Source organism: Pimephales promelas, chromosome 3 (genome assembly GCF_988280905.1).
Source record: "Pimephales promelas chromosome 3, fPimPro1.hap1.1, whole genome shotgun sequence".
Taxonomy (NCBI): Eukaryota; Metazoa; Chordata; class Actinopteri; order Cypriniformes; family Leuciscidae; genus Pimephales; species Pimephales promelas.
The window spans coordinates 42783312-42806374 of record NC_142771.1 but is presented as its reverse complement, the minus strand read 5'-3'; the positions used below and the strand labels follow the sequence as shown (position 1 = coordinate 42806374).

Sequence of the window (23063 nt, the reverse complement as noted above, 5' to 3'; positions counted from 1 at the left end):
TCCAGACAGACACTGACAGCAAGGCATTGTGGGAAGAAGAAGTAAACATCATGTTCGTTTGAATGGTCTTGTCCTTTACTGGGCATTTATATGGGCCGGCTACACAATGTGGAAATATGGTCACTTTATATAGCGTTCACGCTGACAACAGCAGACTCACTCACTCAATAGTGTTATGATTGTCAGATTCATAATGCAACACATCATTATTAATGATGGGAAACAGACAACTGTGAACTCGTCTGGTCCTACACAAACAGAGCGGAGAAAAGCACACCTGTCCTGTGTACGTGCAGCAGAAACTAATCTGACAGAGAGACAGAGGAACAGAAACGACTGTCACACACATTTACACTCAGACTGTGTGTCATTGTCAGGCTGCAATGACAGGTTCACTTCATACCACACTTCAAGAAGTCTAGAGCCCTGTAGACAAGATGTTACGCTGGTGTTGGGAGAAAACATAAGCAAACAACAAAGCCCTGCACTTCTTGCGTCCTCGCTCTCAGATCAGTTGGACGTGGCTGTGGTTACAAGAGGTAAAAACGATATAAACACTGTTCGTTTTCTCACACAAATCGCTCGTTTCGTGTCTTAGGCCATCAATGTGTACTTACATTTACGAGTCATTAAATCATGTTTAATTTGGACTTCTCTGTGCATGCTCTTTGAGGTGGTGACCATAGACCTCCATTATATGACTGACAGACAAGAACGGTTTGACCTAAAAATATCAAAATCGAAAATACTGTGGAAAGTCACCTGATGGAGTTTTAGGACACCATTGGGTCACCTGATGGAGTTTTAGGACACCATTAGGTCACCTGATGGAGTTTTAGGACACCATTTGGTCACCTGATGGAGTTTTATGTCACCATTGGGTCACCTGATAGAGTTTTAGGACACCATTGTTTCACTTGGTGGAGTTTTAGGACACCATTCGGTCACCTGATGGAGTTTTATGTCACCATTGGGTCATCTGATGGAGTTTTAGGATAACATTGGGTCACCTGATGGAGTTTTAGGACACCATTTGGTCACCTGATGGAGTTTAAGGACACCATTGGGTCACCTGATGGAGTTTTAGGACACCATTGGGTCACCTGATGGAGTTTTAGGACACCATTGGGTCACCTGATGGAGTTTTAGGACACCATTGGGTCACCTGATGGAGTTTAAGGACACCATTTGGTCACCTGATGGAGTTTTAGGACACCATTGGGTCACCTGATGGAGTTTTAGGACACTATTTGGTCACCTGATGGAGATTTAGGACACCATTGGGTCACCTGATGGAGTTTAAGGACACCATTGGGTTACCTGATGGAGTTTTAGGACACCATTGGGTCACCTGATGGAGTTTTAGGACACCATTGGGTCACCTGATGGAGTTTTAGGACACCATTGGGTCACCTGATGGAGTTTAAGGACACCATTGGGTCACCTGATGGAGTTTTAGGACACCATTGGGTCACCTGATGGAGTTTAAGGACACCATTAGGTCACCTGATGGAGTTTTAGGACACCATTGGGTCACCTGATGGAGTTTAAGGACACCATTAGGTCACCTGATGGAGTTTAAGGACACCATTAGGTCACCTGATGGAGTTTTAGGACACCATTGGGTCACCTGATGGAGTTTAAGGACACCATTAGGTCACCTGATGGAGTTTTAGGACACCATTGGGTCACCTGATGGAGTTTTAGGACACCATTGTTTCACTTGATGGAGTTTTAGGACACCATTGTTTCACTTGATGGAGTTTTAGGACACCATTGGGTCACTTGATGGAGTTTTAGGACACCATTGGGTCACCTGATGGAGTTTTAGGACACCATTGTTTCACTTGATGGAGTTTTAGGACACCATTGGGTCACTTGGTGGAGTTTTTGGGTTCCTTGCCACTGTTGCCTTTGGCTTGCTCAGTTGGGGATATTCAAATTGATTAACCAATCAGTAATACCCTTGATCAGCTCTACCAAACATGGATGTTTTACTAAGAAAAGAACATTGTTATTATGTTTTGATTGATACCGTGAAGCTGCTTTGATCTATATTGTGGAAAGCGCTATATAAATATACTTGACTTGACTTGCCTTTATTCTGCAAACATATGATAATTTTATGCTTTAGTACAGTCAAAAAACAACAAACATAACCCGTATGTTTACATTAACCAACAGATGAGTTGCTCCTGCCTTATCTGGGACTCAAACCAGCCCTCATATATTCAGTTTATGACTAAAAATCACTCGCATCGCATTGTAATCAAGGCTTCCCAACCCCACTATAGTCAGTTTCCCACTAGGGTTGTTTATCTCCATAAACACTATCATCCTGATATCACAGCATTAGACTGGCTTTCCAAACACAAATCCTAACTTTGACCAAAGCTAGTTGTATGTTATATCAACACAGGTTTGGAAACCCAAGCGCCAGCTCCTGTTCCAGTGCCGGGATATACGGGATATTCCACGGGCTGTAATCTGCTTTATGAGGTAATGGCACACACACACACACCCTCCTGATCCACAGATAAGACAGAGAAAGGCCGTAGCGTGTGGGAAAACCTTTGATCCTCCCAATACTCCAAAGATGACAGATATTGATAAGGTTGAAATATTTTTGGCTGCAGTTGTGGAGTGAAACACGGGACCCTGTGGTTTGGATGGACAAGATCGTTGCCTAAAACAGCTCAAGCCTATTATTTAGTAGATTATTCATAGCCCAAACCCACGTTTTTTAAACCTTTGTCGCCTTTCCACCTTTGTTGCCATTAGTTGGGGACATTAAATTGAAATATTCAATTTTTAATATTCAGCAATATTATTGATCTCCTGCATTGACACTTTTATACAAGAACTGAACTGAGCCGGACGATGGCATCACGGTTTCTCTTCACGGCACACTTCACCAACAGGAAAATCACAACAGCGCAAAGACTGGGATTTAAGAAACCATTTAATAATAATGATGAGAATAATAAAAACAATGGACGTATTTCACTGATGAACATTATACATTATAACAATGAAGTCAACAACAAAAAAAATGAAATAAATAAAATGACTAGGTACATATAGATATGGCTGTAAAAGTGGCACATCAGACGAGATCAGCGTGAGTGAGCGAAGATGAGGAGGACGGCTCCCATGAGCACATATTACTATCATCCACTACCTATGGTGAGAGAGAGAGAGAGAGAGTGATTATGAGAAATAAAATGTTGTGAAACGCGTTTATCAAACATCAAATTTAAGCACAGAAAAAGTACTGAATATAAAAAAAACAATAATAATACTGATTGATGGAAATACTAAATGTAGATAAAATACCACCAAAAGTGTTAACATGAAACTCTCATTCTACCAAGCTTTCTTTATGTCAATCTACAGTCTAACACAACTTAAACAGGCACACCTACTGGCACAACTGCAGCTGTTCCTCAATATCTCCTGTAGGGCTGTCAAACAATTAATCGCGATTAATCGCATCCAAAATAAAAGTTTGTGTTTACATCATATATGTGGGTGCACTGTGTATAATTATTTTATATATATATATGAATACACACACATGCTTGTATATATTTAAGAAATATTTTCATGTATATAGATTTATATATAATTTATATTATATAAAAATATTTTACATATAAATAATATTTTTTCTTAAATATACAAGCATAATTAATTATACACAGTGCACCCACATATATGATGTAAACACAAACTTTTATTTTGGATGCGATTAATCGCGATTAATTGTTTGACAGCCCTAATATCTTGAGTTCGATAGTCTACATAATCAATGCAAAAAACAAGTAATAAAATTATTAATAAATAACGCATATATGCCTGATGATGTCATGAGACCGAAATGTTGCAAATACAATGTTGATACTAGTTTGCAAGTGTGCAGGATGTTATTCCGCTCAAAATCACTTGACCATTATTATTGCATTTTTTATTGCTATTATTATTATTATGTTGTACTATTAGTGTTAATTAACATTACCTAAGGGAGTTTGTTCTGGGTTGGGATTGAAAATGTACAAAATGCGATCTCTGCACAATAGCATTGGTCTTTGGAGTAAATATAAAGAAAATTTTGAACTGTTAAAGCAGCATTGTGTTGTTTTTAAAATTTTGCTCTCGGGCTCCCCTACAGTTTGTCTTCTACTACTGTCGTAAATTCTGTCATGGTTACACTAGGGAATACACACGTGAAATGTCTTTATCCCAGGTACATATATTTCAGCATGTCTTATGGTACGTTCACACCGAACGCGAATAGCGCGTCAGGCGCGAATGATTTCAATGTTAAGTCAATGCAAAGACGCGTTACGTGCGTGAAAAATTCCTGCGGCGCAGAAGATGCCTCATTCGCGTGTCAAGTTCGCGCGAATGGCGCGAATTGAGCGTCTGGCGTGTTAAGCGGGTTACGCGCAAATGATTTAGTTAGTGCCATTTGTGCATTCACACGTTTGACGTGAATTCGCGTCTGCCGCCCGAGTTGAAAAATCTGAACTTTGGCGTGAATTCGCACCGCATTAACCAATCAGGAGCCTAGCTGCTTGCTCACGCGGTGAAGTGTCTGGATGCTTCAATAAATTATTTTGTATATGACTAAATGTATGGTGGGATTATGCACAACAAAGCAAATATTTTATCACTTAAAAATGTATTTCTATATACGAGACATGTTCATTTTGTATTGAATGTTATTCATTCCATATCTAGATTATATGAAATAGTATTATGATGTAAAGACAATCAACATACATGTGCATAAGTTCGTGTCTGGACGTGAGAGAGAAAAATAATCACAGGACAGGTTAATAACTTTTGGAAGCTGGCTCTATTTATCATCAAAACAAAAATAAATGACAGCTAGATTAGATGGATGAGGGCGAGGGTGATCCTCGCTCCGATACGGGACAACAGGTCATCAAACTGGGCGGAAGTACCGCTGGAGCGAGCAAATGGTGAAACTAGCCAAACGGTTCACCTCCGAAGGGTCCGGTGAACACAAATACGGCGACGATGATCCCCACGCCGCTGTTCTAGCTCTCCAGAGCAAATACAGTGCGGTGAATGCTCGATCAACATAAACAAAGATGGCCGTCAACGGGTTTCGGTTTTGACGCACGAGACGCACGTAAATTTCGCTTCAAACTTTTTATTTTACCCGCGCCAGTTTCGCTCTTGACGCACGAATTAACACAAAGTGGTCAAGCGTCAAACTAGACGCGGTAGACGCGAATTTGACGCGCTATTCGAGTCCGGTGTGAACGTAGCATTATGAATATAGTTTCATGGGCTTTAATTTTTTCAAACGTCAAAAGATCGTGTAGCTCACATTTACAAGCCAGTGTTGTTAGCCTATGTTAGCCTATTGGCTACTGTTTTACATAATGGATATGCTAATTAAATTCAATGTTTGTTGGCAGATAATAGCCATATCGTCAATATTACAATATCAAGCTACCATAGATGAATCTGCAAATTTGAACAATGGATTTGCATTATAGCCTGAGGCAAGACGCTTTTACCAGAAAAATAAGTAACAAACATGACTATCAGCCTGCAGACATTGGATAGAATTTAGCCCCTACCAAACTCAGTAATCAGTATAATTTCACGTCTCGAGCTGGCGCGAGCTGCCCGCCCGGCTCTACGGGAATGCTTGAGTGTGTTAAGCGCCCTCAAAAGAAAGCAATGCAGTCTACATTGGAAGTGGCGAGGGGCGACGCTACACAACACATTACCAACAGTAAACTGATCACCCGCGCGCTCTGTTTCTGACGCACTTCACATTTGGTATTACTTGCTGCTTCAGCCATGACAAAATCCAGAGGTAAAAGAAAAAAAAAAACGCTCGTTGGGCTCTCGCGTCGGAATTTGAGGAAGTGGGGGAAGTGATGTATGCCGTAAAGCAGTCGAATTTTGTAGTTCTTTTAGTGCCCGGGTTCCTAAGTTACAGAGTGCCAGTAAAAGCGATACAGACACCGTCAGGCTATGGCAGACCTGTCATTTAACCAATTGTTGATGTACAATCTCAAGGGTTTTGGAAAAATATTATAATGGTTGAAAAAGTTACTTAGTGCTGCTTTAAATTGTAAGTTCCCTGTAGGATCAGACGGCAGAGTAAACACACAAGTGATTCCCGTAACTGTCCTGGGGTCAGTCTGTCCTGACACTTCCAGGCTTTCTCAACACAAGAAAGTGTGTGTGTGTGTGTGTGGGTAAATCTACCAAATACAGGTTTCAGAGGCAATGTCAAGTGTTGGAGTCACACCTGTGTATAGACGAATCCGGTGAAACTACCGGAAGTAAGCGGGGCGCCATTACTGAGCTGTTGCTGGGTAGCGTTGCGCCATTGCCTCCAATTGTTTTAGTTGCAACTTGCGTCCACTGGAATAAACAGCCCGCGATTTACGACTGTCACTAACGTTACAACGTTAGCCCTTGTATAATATCGAGTGGGTAAACAGTTTCCGTTATAAATTGTTTCAATGGTGGCAATAAAATTTCAATTTTGAAGAGAAAACACTGTGAATACCCCGGGTCGACTGCCCCTGTCTGGTGCCGTACGGTTTACAGATTTCCTGGGCGAGCACAAGACGCGGACATTCGAGTATAATAACAATTATTTAATGACATAAGTAAAAAAAATATAATAAATATGTGATATAGTGATCAGCAAAATATCCTCTCTTGCTATTTTTTCTATTCAATTAACATGCTATGGTCATTAAATGGCTTTCCTGAGCTAAATGTAACGTTATGTGACATAATTGTTCTCCTGCTGTTATATTGACCTCTTTCCATGGTTTAAAAACACTAATTGGTCGATATTATGTATACTTTCTAGCTGTAACGTTACCTTACCCTTGCCTGTTGCAATGTGAAATGAGATAAATAATGGACACAAATGAAAAACATGAATTTGTTTATTTGATTTAATTCATTTATTTATTTATTGTTGCCAAATGGACAGATCTTTTTATAGTTTCCTCGTTAGCAAACGTTAGCCTAGCTAGCTTGCCAAGCTATTTTCATAAATAACGTTAATCTGTAAGATCGTTTGTACCTTCATCTGTGACTGGAGGCCACTGCAGTCACAGATCAAACCAACAAGTCATTCTGCCTGGCTGTAGCTGTCATCGAGGGTGAGTTCGCGTTATCACCGAGGTTTGTTTACATACCGGTGCATATGTCTATGCCGGTGTAACAGCTCAGTAATGGCGTCGCCACAAGATGGCAGCCTACACAGAACGCTCGTCGGATTCGTCTATTAGCTAGTGCTGTAGCGGCGCGTCGATGACGTCGATGATTCGACGTCAAAATTGCGTCGACGTCATATCTTTGCGTCGACGCTTCTTTATTTATTTTTTGCATGTTCCCGGCGGTACAGCTTGCCACACACACGTGGGAGACCGAAACATTGCGAAAATAGAGGACGAAGACAACTAGAAGTGAATGTGCTATCCATTAAATGAATCACACACAGTAAACAAACCCTTAAGAAAAGAAAATTGCAATTTAGATGCGCAAACTGGGTGCCGGTGAGACGTACAAGCTCGGGCAGATTCGGCTTGAAGTCGTACCCGGACGCGGCGCCGCGCGCGCTGTTACAAAAAAAGGCGTACACACAGCCAGCCACAGTCTTCCTGGTCTTGCGCACCCAACGCGTCATTTTTGCCGCACGCACATTCGCGCTCGTGCGGACGTGTCGAGTATAAACAAGGCTTTACTCCGTGTCAGCACGCGCTCTGATCAGTAGGTGCACAAACCTCGACCGATTCATCTCCAGTAGTAGAAGCCTCCGATCACACCACTAACTCCGCCTCCGTTTCCCTCCTCAGATATTAATATTTAAACATTCTCTCTTTGTAAAAAATATTTTAATAACACGGTTTTGGCGGTTGTAGAGTTATAGTGATGGTGTTCAAATACATAACATTAGACTAACGTTAGCCAGCTTATAGTATCTTGATTCAGTATGCCAGTATTTATTTGAGATATTGTTTTTTTATTAACTGAGCAGCAGAAAAAAAATTCTTTATATTAGTCGTCCGATTAGTCGACTAATCGATAAAATAATCGCCCAACTAATCGTTTAGTTAATAATCGTTTACCCCAGCACTATAGCCACATCTAGGGATGCACCGATACGACAACTTTGGCTTATACGATAACCGATAATTATTCATATTTGAAAGCCGATAACCGATATATCGGCCGATAGATCTAAATTCAAACATCACTTCAACCTGATTACAAAAACAAAATTCACACCATTAAAATTCTCGCCCCAATCACACAAATATAATGTTGTCATGATAATTGTGTGTAGCCGATATATAAGAGGCTTGCCTTGTACATGTTGCACTTTACTGTATTTTCCTTTATTAAGTGGTTTCATTTGTTATAGGCATCACGTGCGGACTCACACGAGTGTGTGTGTGTGTGTGTGTGTATCCACCCTCACCTCCTGATGTGTCCAGCGTCGAGCTGCTCCTGTAGGACTGACGCTCTCTTCTGCAGGAACTTCACCTGCACACACACACACACACACACACCTCAAGCTTAGTGGCACACGGGGGAAGTGTATTATGGTGACACTTTATTTTACAGTGTCCTTGTTACATGCACTTACCGTAGTAATAACAGTTAATTACCGTAGTAATAACAGTTAATTATGCAAATCCTACCCTAACCCTATAGTAAGTACATAATAATAAAGAACTTTATTAGTTAGGCTAGTAGTATTTGCAGTGGTATCGGAGTGCTTAAAGTGAGCTTTAAGAATGAAACCCAAAGTTACACCCATTTTTTTGGCTCATCAGCAAAAATGACCCGATTTGTGACGTCTTGTGATCCGTTACACCACTACTGTTTTCCCATTTATGGACCACTAGTTCTACACTACAGTGAAATGCAGAATCGGAATATTCTACAAACCTGCAATAGTTAAATATGTAAAATAACACAAATACACTTTATGTGTTTAATCTCACTTTATTAACTTTGTGTTACCTGCTGATGTCAATCAATTCAACCATACCGATAAACAAAAATGACTTTTGAAAAATATTACAGCATTTTTTTTACTGCCAAAGTGAAGAGTATTGAACCAAAGTCTCTTTCAAGGAAAGTCCGTCACTCGGAGGCCATATTTGCAGCAGTTTCAGGTTTCCAAGACCAAGTCCTGTCTATTTGAACGGGGGAAATCCTGACATCTCGAAAACCGCATGCGTTCGTCTCAATTAAAAAACATATTTTAAATCAGCAAACAAAATCTGACACAAACTGCCCCATAAATATTATTTCTTATGCTCAAATAGCGTTAAAAACATGTATTCTTCAGGCTAGCTTCATACGAGCGAGTCTCAGGTTTCTATGGGAACGGGGTCAGTGATTGGCTCATTCACTTTAGAAGGCGGGACTCATTCCGCGTTATTGCGCGTTGCAGTTTCTCCACTCCATGAGTAATAGGAACGAAGCGTCTTTCTATATCTATAGTCTTTGGTTGAGTCTTTCTTCTTCTCCTGTGGTCCAGAATAACAGCACAGCTGAAAGGTTTGTTTGAGCGGCGCCCTCTACTGTACAGGAGTGAATCTGCAGTTTCTTATTCACTTTAGGTGTGAAGTGGCCTTTACATTTGCCACAGACTTTAAAAAACAAAATAACAAACAGGCAAGCCCAGCCCAGATGAGATAAAGTGACGCAACACATTGCTTCATATAAAAAGTCTTTTTAGGGAGTAACGCAATATTGTAATTCTTTAAGTTTAAAGTAACTTACCCCAATGCTAGTCTCATTTATTGTTAGTGCACAAAAACTTGACAAAAACCCCTTTAAAGTCTGACAGTCACTTTGACCGTTTCTGCTAAAATGTAACAATAGTGTGAAACAAAAAATGTTTACGGTGTGCCATTACGGTAACCGAATACACTTGGTGAATTGTGTCTTTTTTAAAAGTTTGTACGAGTCTGAAAAGAAAGTGCATTGTTCTGTGCCGATTTTTTCCAGGAAACAAAGATACACAGAACAGAGCAAAACCTCAAAGCAAATCTAATGTTACCATCCTTGCAAAAATGCACGCCTCCGACTCTGAAAAGAACGGCTCTGGTTAAGATTCCTCAACGGCCGCTGGGTTTGTTAAAATAATCCACTGCAATGCTGGAGATATTCAAGGACATCGGAGGCCACGCTGGTCACCAATTACAATGCATAAACATATCAGATCACAGAGCTGTGTCTGCGCTTCCAGAGGAATCTGGTCAGAGCTATTCAGAGGCGTGCGCCGGGGTCTTTGAACTGTGATCTGGAAATGTTGTTCGAGGGGCCCGGACCGAGCCTGACAAAAAAGGAGCTATTGTTTAGATCTGAAATGTTTAACAAAAATGCTCTTGCCACAGACTCGTGTAGAACAAGGCCGACTGTAACTAATAAGACCCCGGCCGGAGCCCTTGAAGCCTGTATTAATGTGGCTGGCGGGTGTAATTGCACATGAGGAGATGAACTGGACCGGAGACTTCAAAGCCTCATGGCCAAATTAGATCCATGTCTATGGAGGAACTCGCGGCACTTGTTACCCCCTCCCCTTCCCAAGAAATCAAATAAACAAGAGCCACTTGAGTTCAAAGACGTGAGGTCGGACTGCCCGGCATTATTAGCTGATCGCATGCGAGAGACACCAAAGCGGACTGATCGCATGCGCAGGACTTCATGGAAAGAGCTAAAAAGTTCTGGAGTAAAATGCATTCTGTACAACAACGCCCTTACCATATGAATGATTGACTTTTAATATTGCCTTTGGAGGCTATAAAACCAAGCGGCAACCGTCGTGTCTCTCTCTTGAATCCAACACGGAAATGACTTAACCCCTTAGCTGTCACCCCCCTTTTTGAGAATGGGGGTCAAAATGCACTATTCAAACTTAAATGGTTGTAATTTAAGAATGCTTTGGAATATACCCAAGTTTGGTCTTGTTTTAAAGGAAACACTCAGCAGAATATTGCTGAAGTGAAAACACTTCAAAAAATGAAAGTATTAAAAAGTTATGGAAGTTTAAATTTACAGTAAATTAAATATACTGTACTATATATTTTTTATTTTATAAAAATATATATTTTATAAAATATTTTTTTACTCTAAAATTTCTATAAAATCAAAGCCATACATCTTATCAAGTTATGTTCCAAATTTGAAGTTGATATCACAAAAATTGAAGTTCCCATGAGATTTTGTTTAGGCGTAGTACCAAAAATAGCCACCGGGTGCCATTGAATTCCATTGAATTTAGATGTATACATTCTGCCTTCACAAATTAATACTTTCTGTCCAAAAATTTCTGTCACAACATTTGGAACCTTGAGACTCTGACCTTTCTGACAATATCAGTTTTGTCAAGATTAGAAAAAGTTTTGATCATAAATTATGAAATATAATGATGGAGCCTGATAAATTAAGTACTGTTTCTATGGTAACGCAACTTTCAATTATAAAACCGTTTTCACACGATGAATTCTGAGTTTATAAGCTTTCAAATGATACCTAATTTATGATAACTACTAAAATATGTGATATAATAAAAAAAGGCGATAAAAAATAATATTATATTTTAGAGGATAATAAATATAAATATTATCATTTTTAGAGGATAATATTGTACTATATATATATTTTTTTATTGAAAAAAACTAGATTACATGTTTTATTATTAACTTTTAGCATAAAAACAGAAGTTTCAATGATTAAAAGTGGGTTCATCAACTTTTTGTGACAAAGGTCAAATTTTTTGAGGTGCACTCTTGTCATAAATTCATCAATTACTCTTCCTACATAATTTTTAACACAAAACAGGGGTAGAATATCTATTTAGAAGTCTTAGACCTTTCCAACAATATATAATTTGTCATAATTAGATTAGGATTTAATAGAAATATAGTGAAGTAAAGTTAGGCGTCCCGGTACCGGGACGGTGACAGTAAAATTGCAGTTCATCGATTGGCCACTAGAGACAGGCTCCAGAAGAGAGTCAATCCCATAGACCCCCATGTTAAATTCCCAACTTTACAGCAGAAAAAAAACTTGTTTACAGCCTGGTGCAAAAAGTGGTTTTGGGCTATAAAGCTAATTTTGCCCTTCATGACGACTGTGAGGAGGGTGAACTTTTTTATAACTCATCTGTTTAAATTATATTAAGCCTTAAAGTTGTGCATAATTAAGGGCGTGGCCACTTGAGTGACAGGTGGATTGCCGCTGCTTCACTTCTAGCCGTTTGTCTGCGGTCAGCTCAGCTAATCCGCCTCGCAGCACATTTTCATTTATCCGGGAGTGATGCGCGGCCAAGATGGCGACGGCCGGCTCCGCCCACTTTAGGCTTCAAAAGTGCTCTTCAGAAACACTACGGGCGACGTTACATATTTACACATTCGTATTCTTTCACTGTCTATGTATAAAACATGATACATACATTAGAAACAATAAAATACCAGTGGGATAGCAAATATGCTCACATACCGAACAATTAGCTGGACCTTAATATCAAAGAAGAAACTCCTAACAATGTCAGAGACAACCAGGTCACAGACAAATAACATCTTACTTTACGTTTTTAGACATGCATGAATTTGGCAACATTTCTGCAAAAATGTTGTTTTGGGTATATTTCCAGTGCATTTGTTTGAGGCATGTTTCCAGGCAATGTTCAGTGACTGGCACATACGAATATTTCTCAGAAATTGTTAAATGTGTTGCAAAGTAACAGCACAAAGTAAAGTACAAATAAAAAGACATAACTGGACAACTGCTTTAAGTAATCTAAGCGGTCCTAGCACTGAACCTTGTGGTACTCACTGGTGATGGTAAAGGTTGGACACAATAATAATTTACTACAGATAAACAGAGATATTTTTAATGTATTTATTTGGTAAGTAGTCATGTAAGAAGTGAGATAATGTTCATCCAGTTGCTCATTCTAACAAAATAAACTCCTCACCTTCTTCACATGCCAATCAAACTGTCTGGGTTTATTTAGCGATCATGAGTGATGTACTCCAGCGCTTCTGTTTTCCCCTGGAAGCCGTAACCAATCAAAGCTGCCGCTATTCAGGAACTATGCGCCTTATAATGCACATCATCCTGTCTACACATAAGTGATCCAGGTGTGTTTATGAATCGAGTCCATGTATATGAAACTATGCGATGTCCAGATGTGTCTGCGGTGGTGGTTTTTCAATGGAAACTTGTTTCCACCACAGAATAAAAAATGAAATCGGTAAATGTGACTTTTTATCTCAAAATTCTGACTTTTTTCTTACAATTGCGTGATATAAAGTCACAATTGTGTGATATAAAGTCGTAATTGCACATTATAAAGCAAGATTTGTGAGATATAAAAATGGAATTGCTAAAAATAAACTTGCAATTCAGACTTTTTTTCTCAGAATTTCACGCAATTGCATGATATAAAGTCAGAATTGCATGATCTAAAGTCGCAAACGTGTTATAAAGTCAGAATTGCGCGATGTACCAGTAAACATGCAGTTCTGAGAAAAAAAAACGCACAATTGCGACTTTATATCATGCAATTATGACTATAACACAGAATTGCGACTTTATATCTCGCAATTATGACTTTATATTAACAGAATTGTGAGTTTATATCTTGCAATTCTGACTTTATAACACGCAATTGTAAGTTTGTATCTCGCAAATCTGACAAATAAAGTCAGAATTGCACAATGTAAACTGGCAATTGACTTTACCTGCGACTTTAGCGAGGCGATGGTGTCGTTCAGCTCCTGCTGTAGCTCTGCAGGCATCAGGCCTTTAATCTTCAACTCACACTCCTGATGGACATGTGTGATCTACACGAGGAGAGATGGATAGAGTTTAAAACATGCCCCGTAATAACGGCTCAAAGTACAGAATTGTTGTATGAACATACTCAAGTGAGACGCTCGTTCGTCAACAAACTGAGGAATTAACAAATCATGCTTCACTGAAGACACTTCAAGGTCACGTCTAGAGGGGTATTGAGAGGACCCTTTCAAACCATGCCTTTTTCCAAGGTCAAACTGATAACAGTCTGTTTTATAAGTCACATGTACATCTGTGCCATGGTTAGTGCTACAATTGTAGGGTTAGATGTAACACCCTTGTTTTAAATACTTCCACACATGCCCGCATTACGAAACTTATCGCCATATCAATACTATTTAGAGAAAACTTGCATGAATTATATTGAGAAACCACGAGAAAAAGGCGAATGAAGACTGACAGTCAATCATCAGGAATTATTAATTATTATTATGTTCTGAAATAATTTTTTGTTTTATTTATTAAAAATGCCATTATTCTATATAAAAAAGTTAATAATTGTATTTTATTGAGAAAATATTTTAGTTTTTCTTGTATATTTTTTTTTTGATTAAATCAGATAAAATTGACAATGTACTTCACCTAAGGGGCATGTTGTCACAATTCACTTCCATAAAAAAGAATACACTGTATTAATGAAACAAAACCACATAACTGTACTAGACGTGTGAAATTAATGAGGGGGAAAATGGATCTCTGAACCCTAAGTAGGTTTACACAAACTGAGAAAGTCTAAAAGTTGTGCCTCGCTCTCCGCTACATATATTGTGTGTTTCAAACCAAATTGATTGCAGTCTTTTGGTGCGGTACACACAAAAATGATGCATATACGAGTTTCTCGTCGTGTAATGTCGTCGAGGCTGGTTAGGATGAACCGTTTTGTACTGTAATTTTGGGCTAGTCTATGTTGGTTTTTCGACTTGGTGTTCACCACCCTGATGGTCTACCACATGCCAAGTCCAGTGAGAATGGTCTTAGTGGTCTGGGTTTAGGTCTTAAGGGATCTGAGTCTCATCTTGCTTTGATCTTTGATGCTCTTAAACAGACTCTGTCCACCATATTAAGTTAAAAACGTCGTAATATCCGCCTTCTTTGAGGGGAACAGAGGCGCAACAAGAAAGATGATTGCCTTTCCTAAAATAATTTTCCTGTTGTGGATTTAACTGATTGTTCTGGCTTTCTATAATTAATCTTTCAGGGTACAATGAAAGGATTGGAAGCCACTTCAAAGAGGACGAGTATACATAATCTGAACACAGCTCTCTGTTCTTCTTTTGTAGACCAGGCCTTCGCCATTTAGCCGATCGCCCCCATTTGCTGCCCTCCTCTTTATTTGACACGCGAGCCAATCAATACTTATTTCTTATTACTTATGTCTGAGTGAATTCAACCAGCTAGAATTATAGCACTGGATATTGAGACAACTCTTGAGTGTCTCTTAGCTAACTCGACTATAATTTTTTCGATAATCGTTTTTTTGTTGTTGTTTTTTTTTAAAAATGTGGTCGATTCGATATCGATTCTTTTTTCCGTAAATGAATTACCACAAACGTTGAATATAAAATGTTCTTACTAGTCACAGACAGCGTGCAAATAACGGTAATTAAATTAATTCTCTTTCACGTCTCTCGCGCTTAAAACGGACAAATTCACACAGATTTACCTCAAAATGTCCGCCTTCGCGAGTTTCCAAGTAACCATAATCGGTTATGGCTTCAGTAAACAGCAGAGAAAGATGTGCATGTGCTAATATTATATGTGCTAATAATCTAACTATGAAAGACAAACAACACACTCCCTGCTCTTCACTGAATAGCATTTTGGTAAGTTTAATAAGAATGAACCTTTATTTAATTTGTACAGTGAAGATTATATGCAGTGCTATTTTACATTTGATTACTTTATTCAGTTTCTGTACCTGAGAACTGTTAGACCTACCTGAAAAATATTAAAAGCACAGATTATTTCATTTCTATCTTCATTCTATTGTATTTATTTATTTGTGTCACTGCTTGAAGTTTAATTATTTGTTCTTTTTTAAATTAATGACTGTTTTTTTTATAATCGTTGAAATGTATATTAGTAGTTTTAGCTCTGGTATTGCAATTGGAATCGAGAATTGTTCAATTTCACTGGTAATCTATCATTTTGTCACATAACTTATTTATTACAATACAAGGATACATGGGCCAAAAATAATAACTATGTTATTAATTTATTACTTTCTTTGTGGTGGGGCCAGTGAAAATGGAATAACTGAAATCAGTGAATTGAAAATTGATAATAGAATCGACAATTGAATCGTATCAAGATCTTCTGAATCGGAATCAAATCGAATCGAGATCTTGTAAATTGAATTGAGATCTTGTGGATCGCATTGAGATATTGTGGATCGAATTGAGATCTTGTGGATCTGAATTTAATCGAATTGAGATCTTGTGAATCAAAATCAAATTGAGATCTTGAGAATTGCAATTAAATCGAATTGAGATGTTGTGAATCGAATTGAGATCTTGCGAATCTAAATCGAATCGAATTGAAATCTTGTGAATCGGAATCAAATTGAGATCTTGTAAATTGAATTGAGATCTTATGAATCGAATTGAGATCTTGTGAATCGAACTGAGATCTTGTGAGTCTGAATCAAATCGAAATTAATTGTTATCTTTTGAATCGGAATTAAATTGAGATCTTGTGAATCAAATTGAGATCTTGTGAATTGGAATCGAATCGAGATCTTGTGAATCAAATCAAGATCTTGTGAATCGAATCGAGATCTTTTGAATTGGAATCAAAACGAGATCTTGTGAATCGAATCGAGATCTTGTGAATCAAATCGAGATCTTGTGAATCGAATTGAGATCTTTTGAATCTAAATTGAATCGAATTGAAATCGTGTGAATCGGAATCAAATTGAGATCTTGTAAATTGAATTGAGATCTTATGAATAGAATTGAGATCTTGTGAATCGAATTGGGATCTTGTGAGTCTGAATCAAATCGAAATTGAAATTGTGATCTTGTGAATCGGAATTAAATTGAGATCTTGTGAATCAAATTGAGACCTTGTGAATTTGAATCGAATCAAGATCTTGTGAATCAAATCGAGATCTTGTGAATCGAATCGAGATCTTTTGAATTGGAATCGAATCGAGGTCTTGTGAATCGAATCGAGATCTTGTGAATCGAATTGAGATCTTTTGAATCTAAATCGAATCGAATTGAAATCTTGTGAATCGGAATTAAATTGAGATCTTGTAAATTGAATTGAGATCTTATGAATCGAATTGAGATCTTGTGAATCGAATTGAGATCTTGTGAGTCTGAATCGAATCGAAATTGTAATCTTGTGAATTGGAATTAAATTGAGATCTTGTGAATCAAATTGAGATCTTGTGAATTGGAATCGAATCGAGATCTTGTGGATCAAATCGAGATCTTGTGAATCAAATCGAGATCTTGTGAATCGAATTGAGATCTTTTGAATTAGAATCAAATCAAGATCTTGTAAATCGGAAGGAAATCGGGACATCTGAATCAATACCCAGTCCTATAGCTGCATATTTAGTCCAGGGGTCCTTGAGATCTAAAGGTTGATGCTGGACTGGACTAATAAAAGCATGTTGTATTGCTCGACACGAGCCTCCAAGACTTTATCTCAATCCCCTGTTCATCATACACATTCCCCGCAGCACAGATAGCCCTGCGCGTACTGTACCGGGAGGCCCACGAGTCACTGAAGATGACATGCCATGAATGTTTGCCTGGGAGAGTGGGAGGTAAAGGCATCCGTGAGGGAAACTGATTTCATATAGAGTTAGACAGTTTCTGGAGAACAGGAGCCTCCGTACAGCACTGTGTCTGGCTAATGGCCTTTACCTCTGTACAGATAAAACAGTGTCAAATTTAGGATACGTGGAAGCGGCAAAACATTCGTTATTATGATTTTTAAGGCCAGACAAGTAATTTGGTGAGGTCAATTTCTAGAGAAAGTATAAATGAAGGTGACTTGACTTGACTTAGGTACAGCTTTCTTCGCGGAATAACATTCAGCGTGTGACTGTTTGCCAGGGAAAAGAGGGAAAGAGTGCAAACAGCTCCACAAGAGTGTGTTGTTAGCGGGTTTACCACTACAGGTGTTAATGCATGAGATTGTGGAGAACCCCTTCAACAGCTTAACACTCACATTTGGCAAAGTGTCAGTGATTGGTTTGACCTTGTTTTATAATGGCAGCTCTGTGAGTTATTTAATTTAACATTTTTTTTTTGAAGAAAATGCGAGTGGAGTTTGCAAATGCAAACCTTGAGACTTTATTAGACCCTATAGACCATTTTTAATGGGTCCCATATTTATTATCCAGTTCAATAATTAGCCCTTAGGTTAACTGTCTTCCCTGAACATTGTTTTTTTATGAATCTATTATAACAATTATGCTTACTACTAGTAATTGATTAACTGGACAGATGTAATATCATTCATTTCCCAGGCTGAAAAAAAGCCAAATGAAATATGAAATTTGAATTGTGTTAAATTGTTGGTTAAATGAGTGTTAAACAAATACAATGGTTAGACTTTGACATAGACACTTTAACCCTCTCAGAGAAAGAAGGAACGGTAGTATGGAAGCTTGTTTCCGCCAAAGAATAAAAACATTAAAAAAGATAATTGCGACTCACAATCTCACAATTACGAGTTTACATCTCACAATTCTGACTTTATCTGATATAAAGTATCTGATATAAAGTTTATCTGATATAAAGTCAGAATTTCATGATATATCTGACATAAACTTTATCTGATATAAACTTTATCTGATATAAAGTCAGAATTTCATGATATAAAGTCAGAATTGCGAGATATAAACTCGCAATTGCAAAAAATAATCTTGACAAAAAATGACTTTATAACACGCAATTGCGACTATATACAGGTATCATGCAATTCTGACTTTATAACAAACAATTCCGACTTTATATCTCCCAAACTCGCAATTGTGACTATATATCTTGCAATTCTGACTTCATAACATGCAATTGCGACTATATATCATGCAATTCTGACTTTATAACACAATTGCGCCTATATATCACGCAGTTCTGCCTTTATATCTCCAATCTCGTAACTGCGACTGTATATCACGCAATTCTCACTTTATATCACACAATTGCGACTATATATAACACAATTCTGACTTTATAACTCGCAATTGCGATTATATATCATGCAGTTCTGCCTTTATATCTCCAATCTCGTAATTGCGACTTTATATCACAATTGCGACTATATATCACGCAATTCTGACTTTATAACTCGCAATTGCGATTATATATCATGCAGTTCTGCCTTTATATCTCCAATCTCGTAATTGCGACTTTATATCACGCAATTGCGACTATATATCACGCAATTATGACTTTATATCACGCAATTGCGACTATATATTACACAATTCTGACTTTATAACTCGCAATTGCAATTATATAGCACGCAATTCTGCCTTTATATCTCCAATCTCGTAATTGCGACTTTATATAACGCAAATCTGACTTTATATCACACAATTGCGACTATATATCATGGAATTATGACTTTATATCACGCAATTGAGACTATTTATTACACAATTCTGACGTTATAACTCACAATATATCACGCAATTCTGCCTTTATATGTGAAATCTCGTAATTGCGACTTTATATCACGCAAATCTGACTTTATATCACGCAATTGCGACTAAATATCATGCAATTCTGACTTTATATCATGCAATTGCGACTATATATTACACAATTCTGACTTTATAACTCGCAATTGCAATTATATATCACGCTATTCTGCCTTTATATCTCCAATCTCGTATTTTACGACTTTATATAACGCAAATTTGACTTTATATCACGCAATTGGGACTATATATCACGCAATTCTGACTTTGTATCACGCAATTGAGACTATATATTACACAATTCTGACTTTATAACTCGCAATTGCGATTATATATATCACGCAATTCTGCCTTTATATCTCCAATCTCGTAATTGCGACTTTATATCATGCAAATCTGACTTTATATCTCGCAATTGCAACTTTATATCACACAATTCTGAGAAAAAATATGGGAAATTGTGAGATAAAAAGTCACAATTACCTTTTATTTGTTATTCAGTGGAGGAAACAAGCTTCCAAGATTAGTTGTAAAAATGGAGATTGTGTCATGTCATTCTTCAGTGGAATTCTAAAGAAATATGTTTGCTAATATAGTTATATACATATAGTTGCCTGTCATTATGTGCGTAGTACGCATTTCACCCAACATATGATTTTAGTCGACACTATTCCTTTACACATTCTCGACTGTGGCATGATGCACACAGACACTCAGTATATTCCTGGGACGCAATAACTCTGAATTTAAACAGGTTTTCCTTCTCAATAAATTCAGACAGGTCCTTAAAATCCCAGCTGAACCACTGGGTCACACTGAGGATAAGGATTTGTGCTTTATTTTTGATCTTCTTCCAGCAACTAATGAACCGCATATAAAAGCTTCCAGATTTCACAACTGAACAATATGATTAATGAACTATTTCATCTTCATTCCCTTTTTTTTAAAGTGTTCTTTGTTGTTTAATAAACCAATCTTTATTTTGAAGTCTGAGCAGCAGTCTCTTTTCCGCACCATTCTCACTTAAAACACTATTTCATCTATATATAGTCTTTATATAGTGCGTGCGCAATGCAGGATGGGTTTTTGACAGCTGCCAGCTGAAAGCAGCAAGACCTCGGCGCTTTCAACGTTCAAATAAAGTTTGTCATGTCGTCAGGAGCTTGATGTATGCTAATGAAGGGGTGAGGGGAGGGAAAGAGTGCACAAGCATTCAATAGAGAAGAAAAAAAAACAGCAAAGTGACAAAAACATTGTCAGATTCACAAGGGTACATCAAATACCTGCACCGGTTTTGCATCTCAAAACTGGCGTTTCTGGAGTCAAGAGCACCGGTTGAGCATTGAAGCTCTCTGAATAGCTCACACAAATGAAAAAGCAGTGTTTTCAAGAGGCTGAGCAGAAATTAGAGGTTGTAGGAGACTCTTTATGAAGTTATGAGGCAGAAGTATGATTTATGAAGTGCCTCTCCAGTGGAGTAGCACCGCTAATGGGAAGCTAATGGAAAATCGACGGCACTTGCTCTACGGTGCGCTCTCGCTCTCCTCATCTGAAGTTCAGGCATGCTTTTTTAGTGAAAATGTAAAGCCAAATCTAATGTCCCTCTCACTGGAAAAATGTATGTAGTATGTATGTAATACATTATTTATTAGGGCTGGGTATTGAGACAAATTTCACAATTCGATTCACAAGCTTGCAATTCGATTACGATTCGATTCAATATCGATTATTTTGGATTTCAGTTACAATAAATGGCAATTTTTCTCAAGGGAATCAAATCTCTTAAATGCTGTAAACTATGGGAGTCTAGTTGTAGCCTATAGACTTCATTAGCCTAATATGAAGGTTATAATGAACTGTTTTGTAGCTATACAAACACTTAAATTACACCTTTATTTATTTTTATAATAAGAAGATTATATGAAATATAAACATTTAAATGGTGGCCGTCATAAAAACTTGTCAGATTTATTCAAATATGCATTAAATATTAGAACACTAGCGAGTGTGTACTAACGAGTTTATGTGAGGTAAATATGACGATACATGACATTGATTACAAGCTGTTTAACTGACGTCTTTCCACGGTTGAAACGCTGATTGAGCGAATCAATGTGACACGATATGGATTTCGATAAGTTGTACTCACTTTCAGATGCTCATTCATGTTTATTTCGCGCTGTGACTGGTATTATTAAGCCGGAAGAGAGATCAGCGCTGCTGCTTCTCTAGAGCTGCGCCAGAGCGATCTCACGCCACAGCGCCAAAACGCTATTTATGTTTTTGAATTTCTAAAGAAAATGGACGTAATTTGAAAATTGAGACTTTGTTTCATATCAATAGTAACAAAAGACAAAGATTATTGCGATTTTTTTGGACGCGCGCAGCCGCGATACTATGATCCATTCATTCAAATGAAACAGGATGATTAATCGATACTTGAAATTTAAGAATCGATATCGGTTTGTAAAAATGAGAATCGATATATATCGAGAAATCGATATTTATTACCCAGCCCTATTATTTACACAATACAGTATTAAACACATTTGCAACTCATTTTATTGGCAATCTGACATTTTCGGAGATATTTTTTGGGATATGGTTATATGGTTTCTCTTCAGACCAATATAATCAATCTCTCTATATTTTTTTCCCTCTTTTGTAAAGTCACAGAAACACTGTTTCGGAGCAAACTGGAATGCAAAAGGTACATTTTGTTGCAGTTTTTTAAGCTCTTGACCGGCAGAGAAGTGAGATTCGCTAGATTAACACTCAGTCGTCAGCACATTTAGCATGCAGCGAACCGCTCCGGTTTAACTAACATGTCAAATCCATCCTGATATGAAAATAACACCTCAGGAGGAAACCTCTGGAGGACTTTGTAACTTAACTGTTCGGAAGGCTTTGTGTGTGTAACGGTGTCATCCAGCGAGACTGCGCAGAAACACACGCGTTTCATGCCAGGCAGGCGTGGAGGAGCCCGGAGCACCGATGAGGAACATCTGTTTGAAGTCTGGGCAAAAAGAGGGCTGTTTTTGCATGCCGAGGATTGCATTACAAAGACATGTCTTGGAAGATAAACTGGGGCAATATCAGTGCACTGAAGAGAGAGAGAGAGAGAAAGCAGGCCTTTATTTCCACACATCCTCTCTCTCTCTCTCTCTCTCTCTCTCACGAACACAGCGTTCGAGATGTGAGGGTTTATGAGGTGGGAGTAGATGTTTTTCGCAGGCGCTCTTAAGTCTGGAGGTCTGAGGTGGGCGAACACATTCCTTGTTGAAGTCAAAATTAAATCAAAATTGACCTTAGACACAGCTCACCCCAAAATGAAGTTGGGAAGAAGTTTTCAAGAATGTTCATGCTGCACTTTTCCAAGCAACAACACTGCACAGTGACTGTAAAGCTGTTCAATGGCTCCTTTATAGGGGTAGTTTCAACATTACGGGAGTAAAATTATATTATATATAAGTATAGCCAACTTTATCCGAATAAAAAA

General features: G+C 38.0%; 1 protein-coding gene across 2 annotated transcripts in view; it reads right to left on the bottom strand.

Moving 5' to 3' along the window:
• Window positions 1-2944: 2944 nt before the first annotated feature.
• The window catches only part of cep112 (centrosomal protein 112), a 242407-nt gene continuing 222288 nt past the window's right edge, over window positions 2945-23063 (bottom strand). The window contains exons 25-27 of one of the 2 annotated variants that reach the window (XM_089128934.1): window positions 13785-13886; window positions 8498-8562; window positions 2945-3181 (exon numbers count right to left, since the gene is read on the bottom strand). In XM_089128934.1, coding sequence (XP_088985060.1) covers window positions 3178-3181; window positions 8498-8562; window positions 13785-13886 — 171 coding nt within the window. In that variant the 3' untranslated portion in view covers window positions 2945-3177. Of the gene's footprint in view, window positions 3182-8493; window positions 8563-13784; window positions 13887-23063 lie in introns of those variants that run through there. The other variant, XM_089128935.1, reaches the window with a different exon arrangement.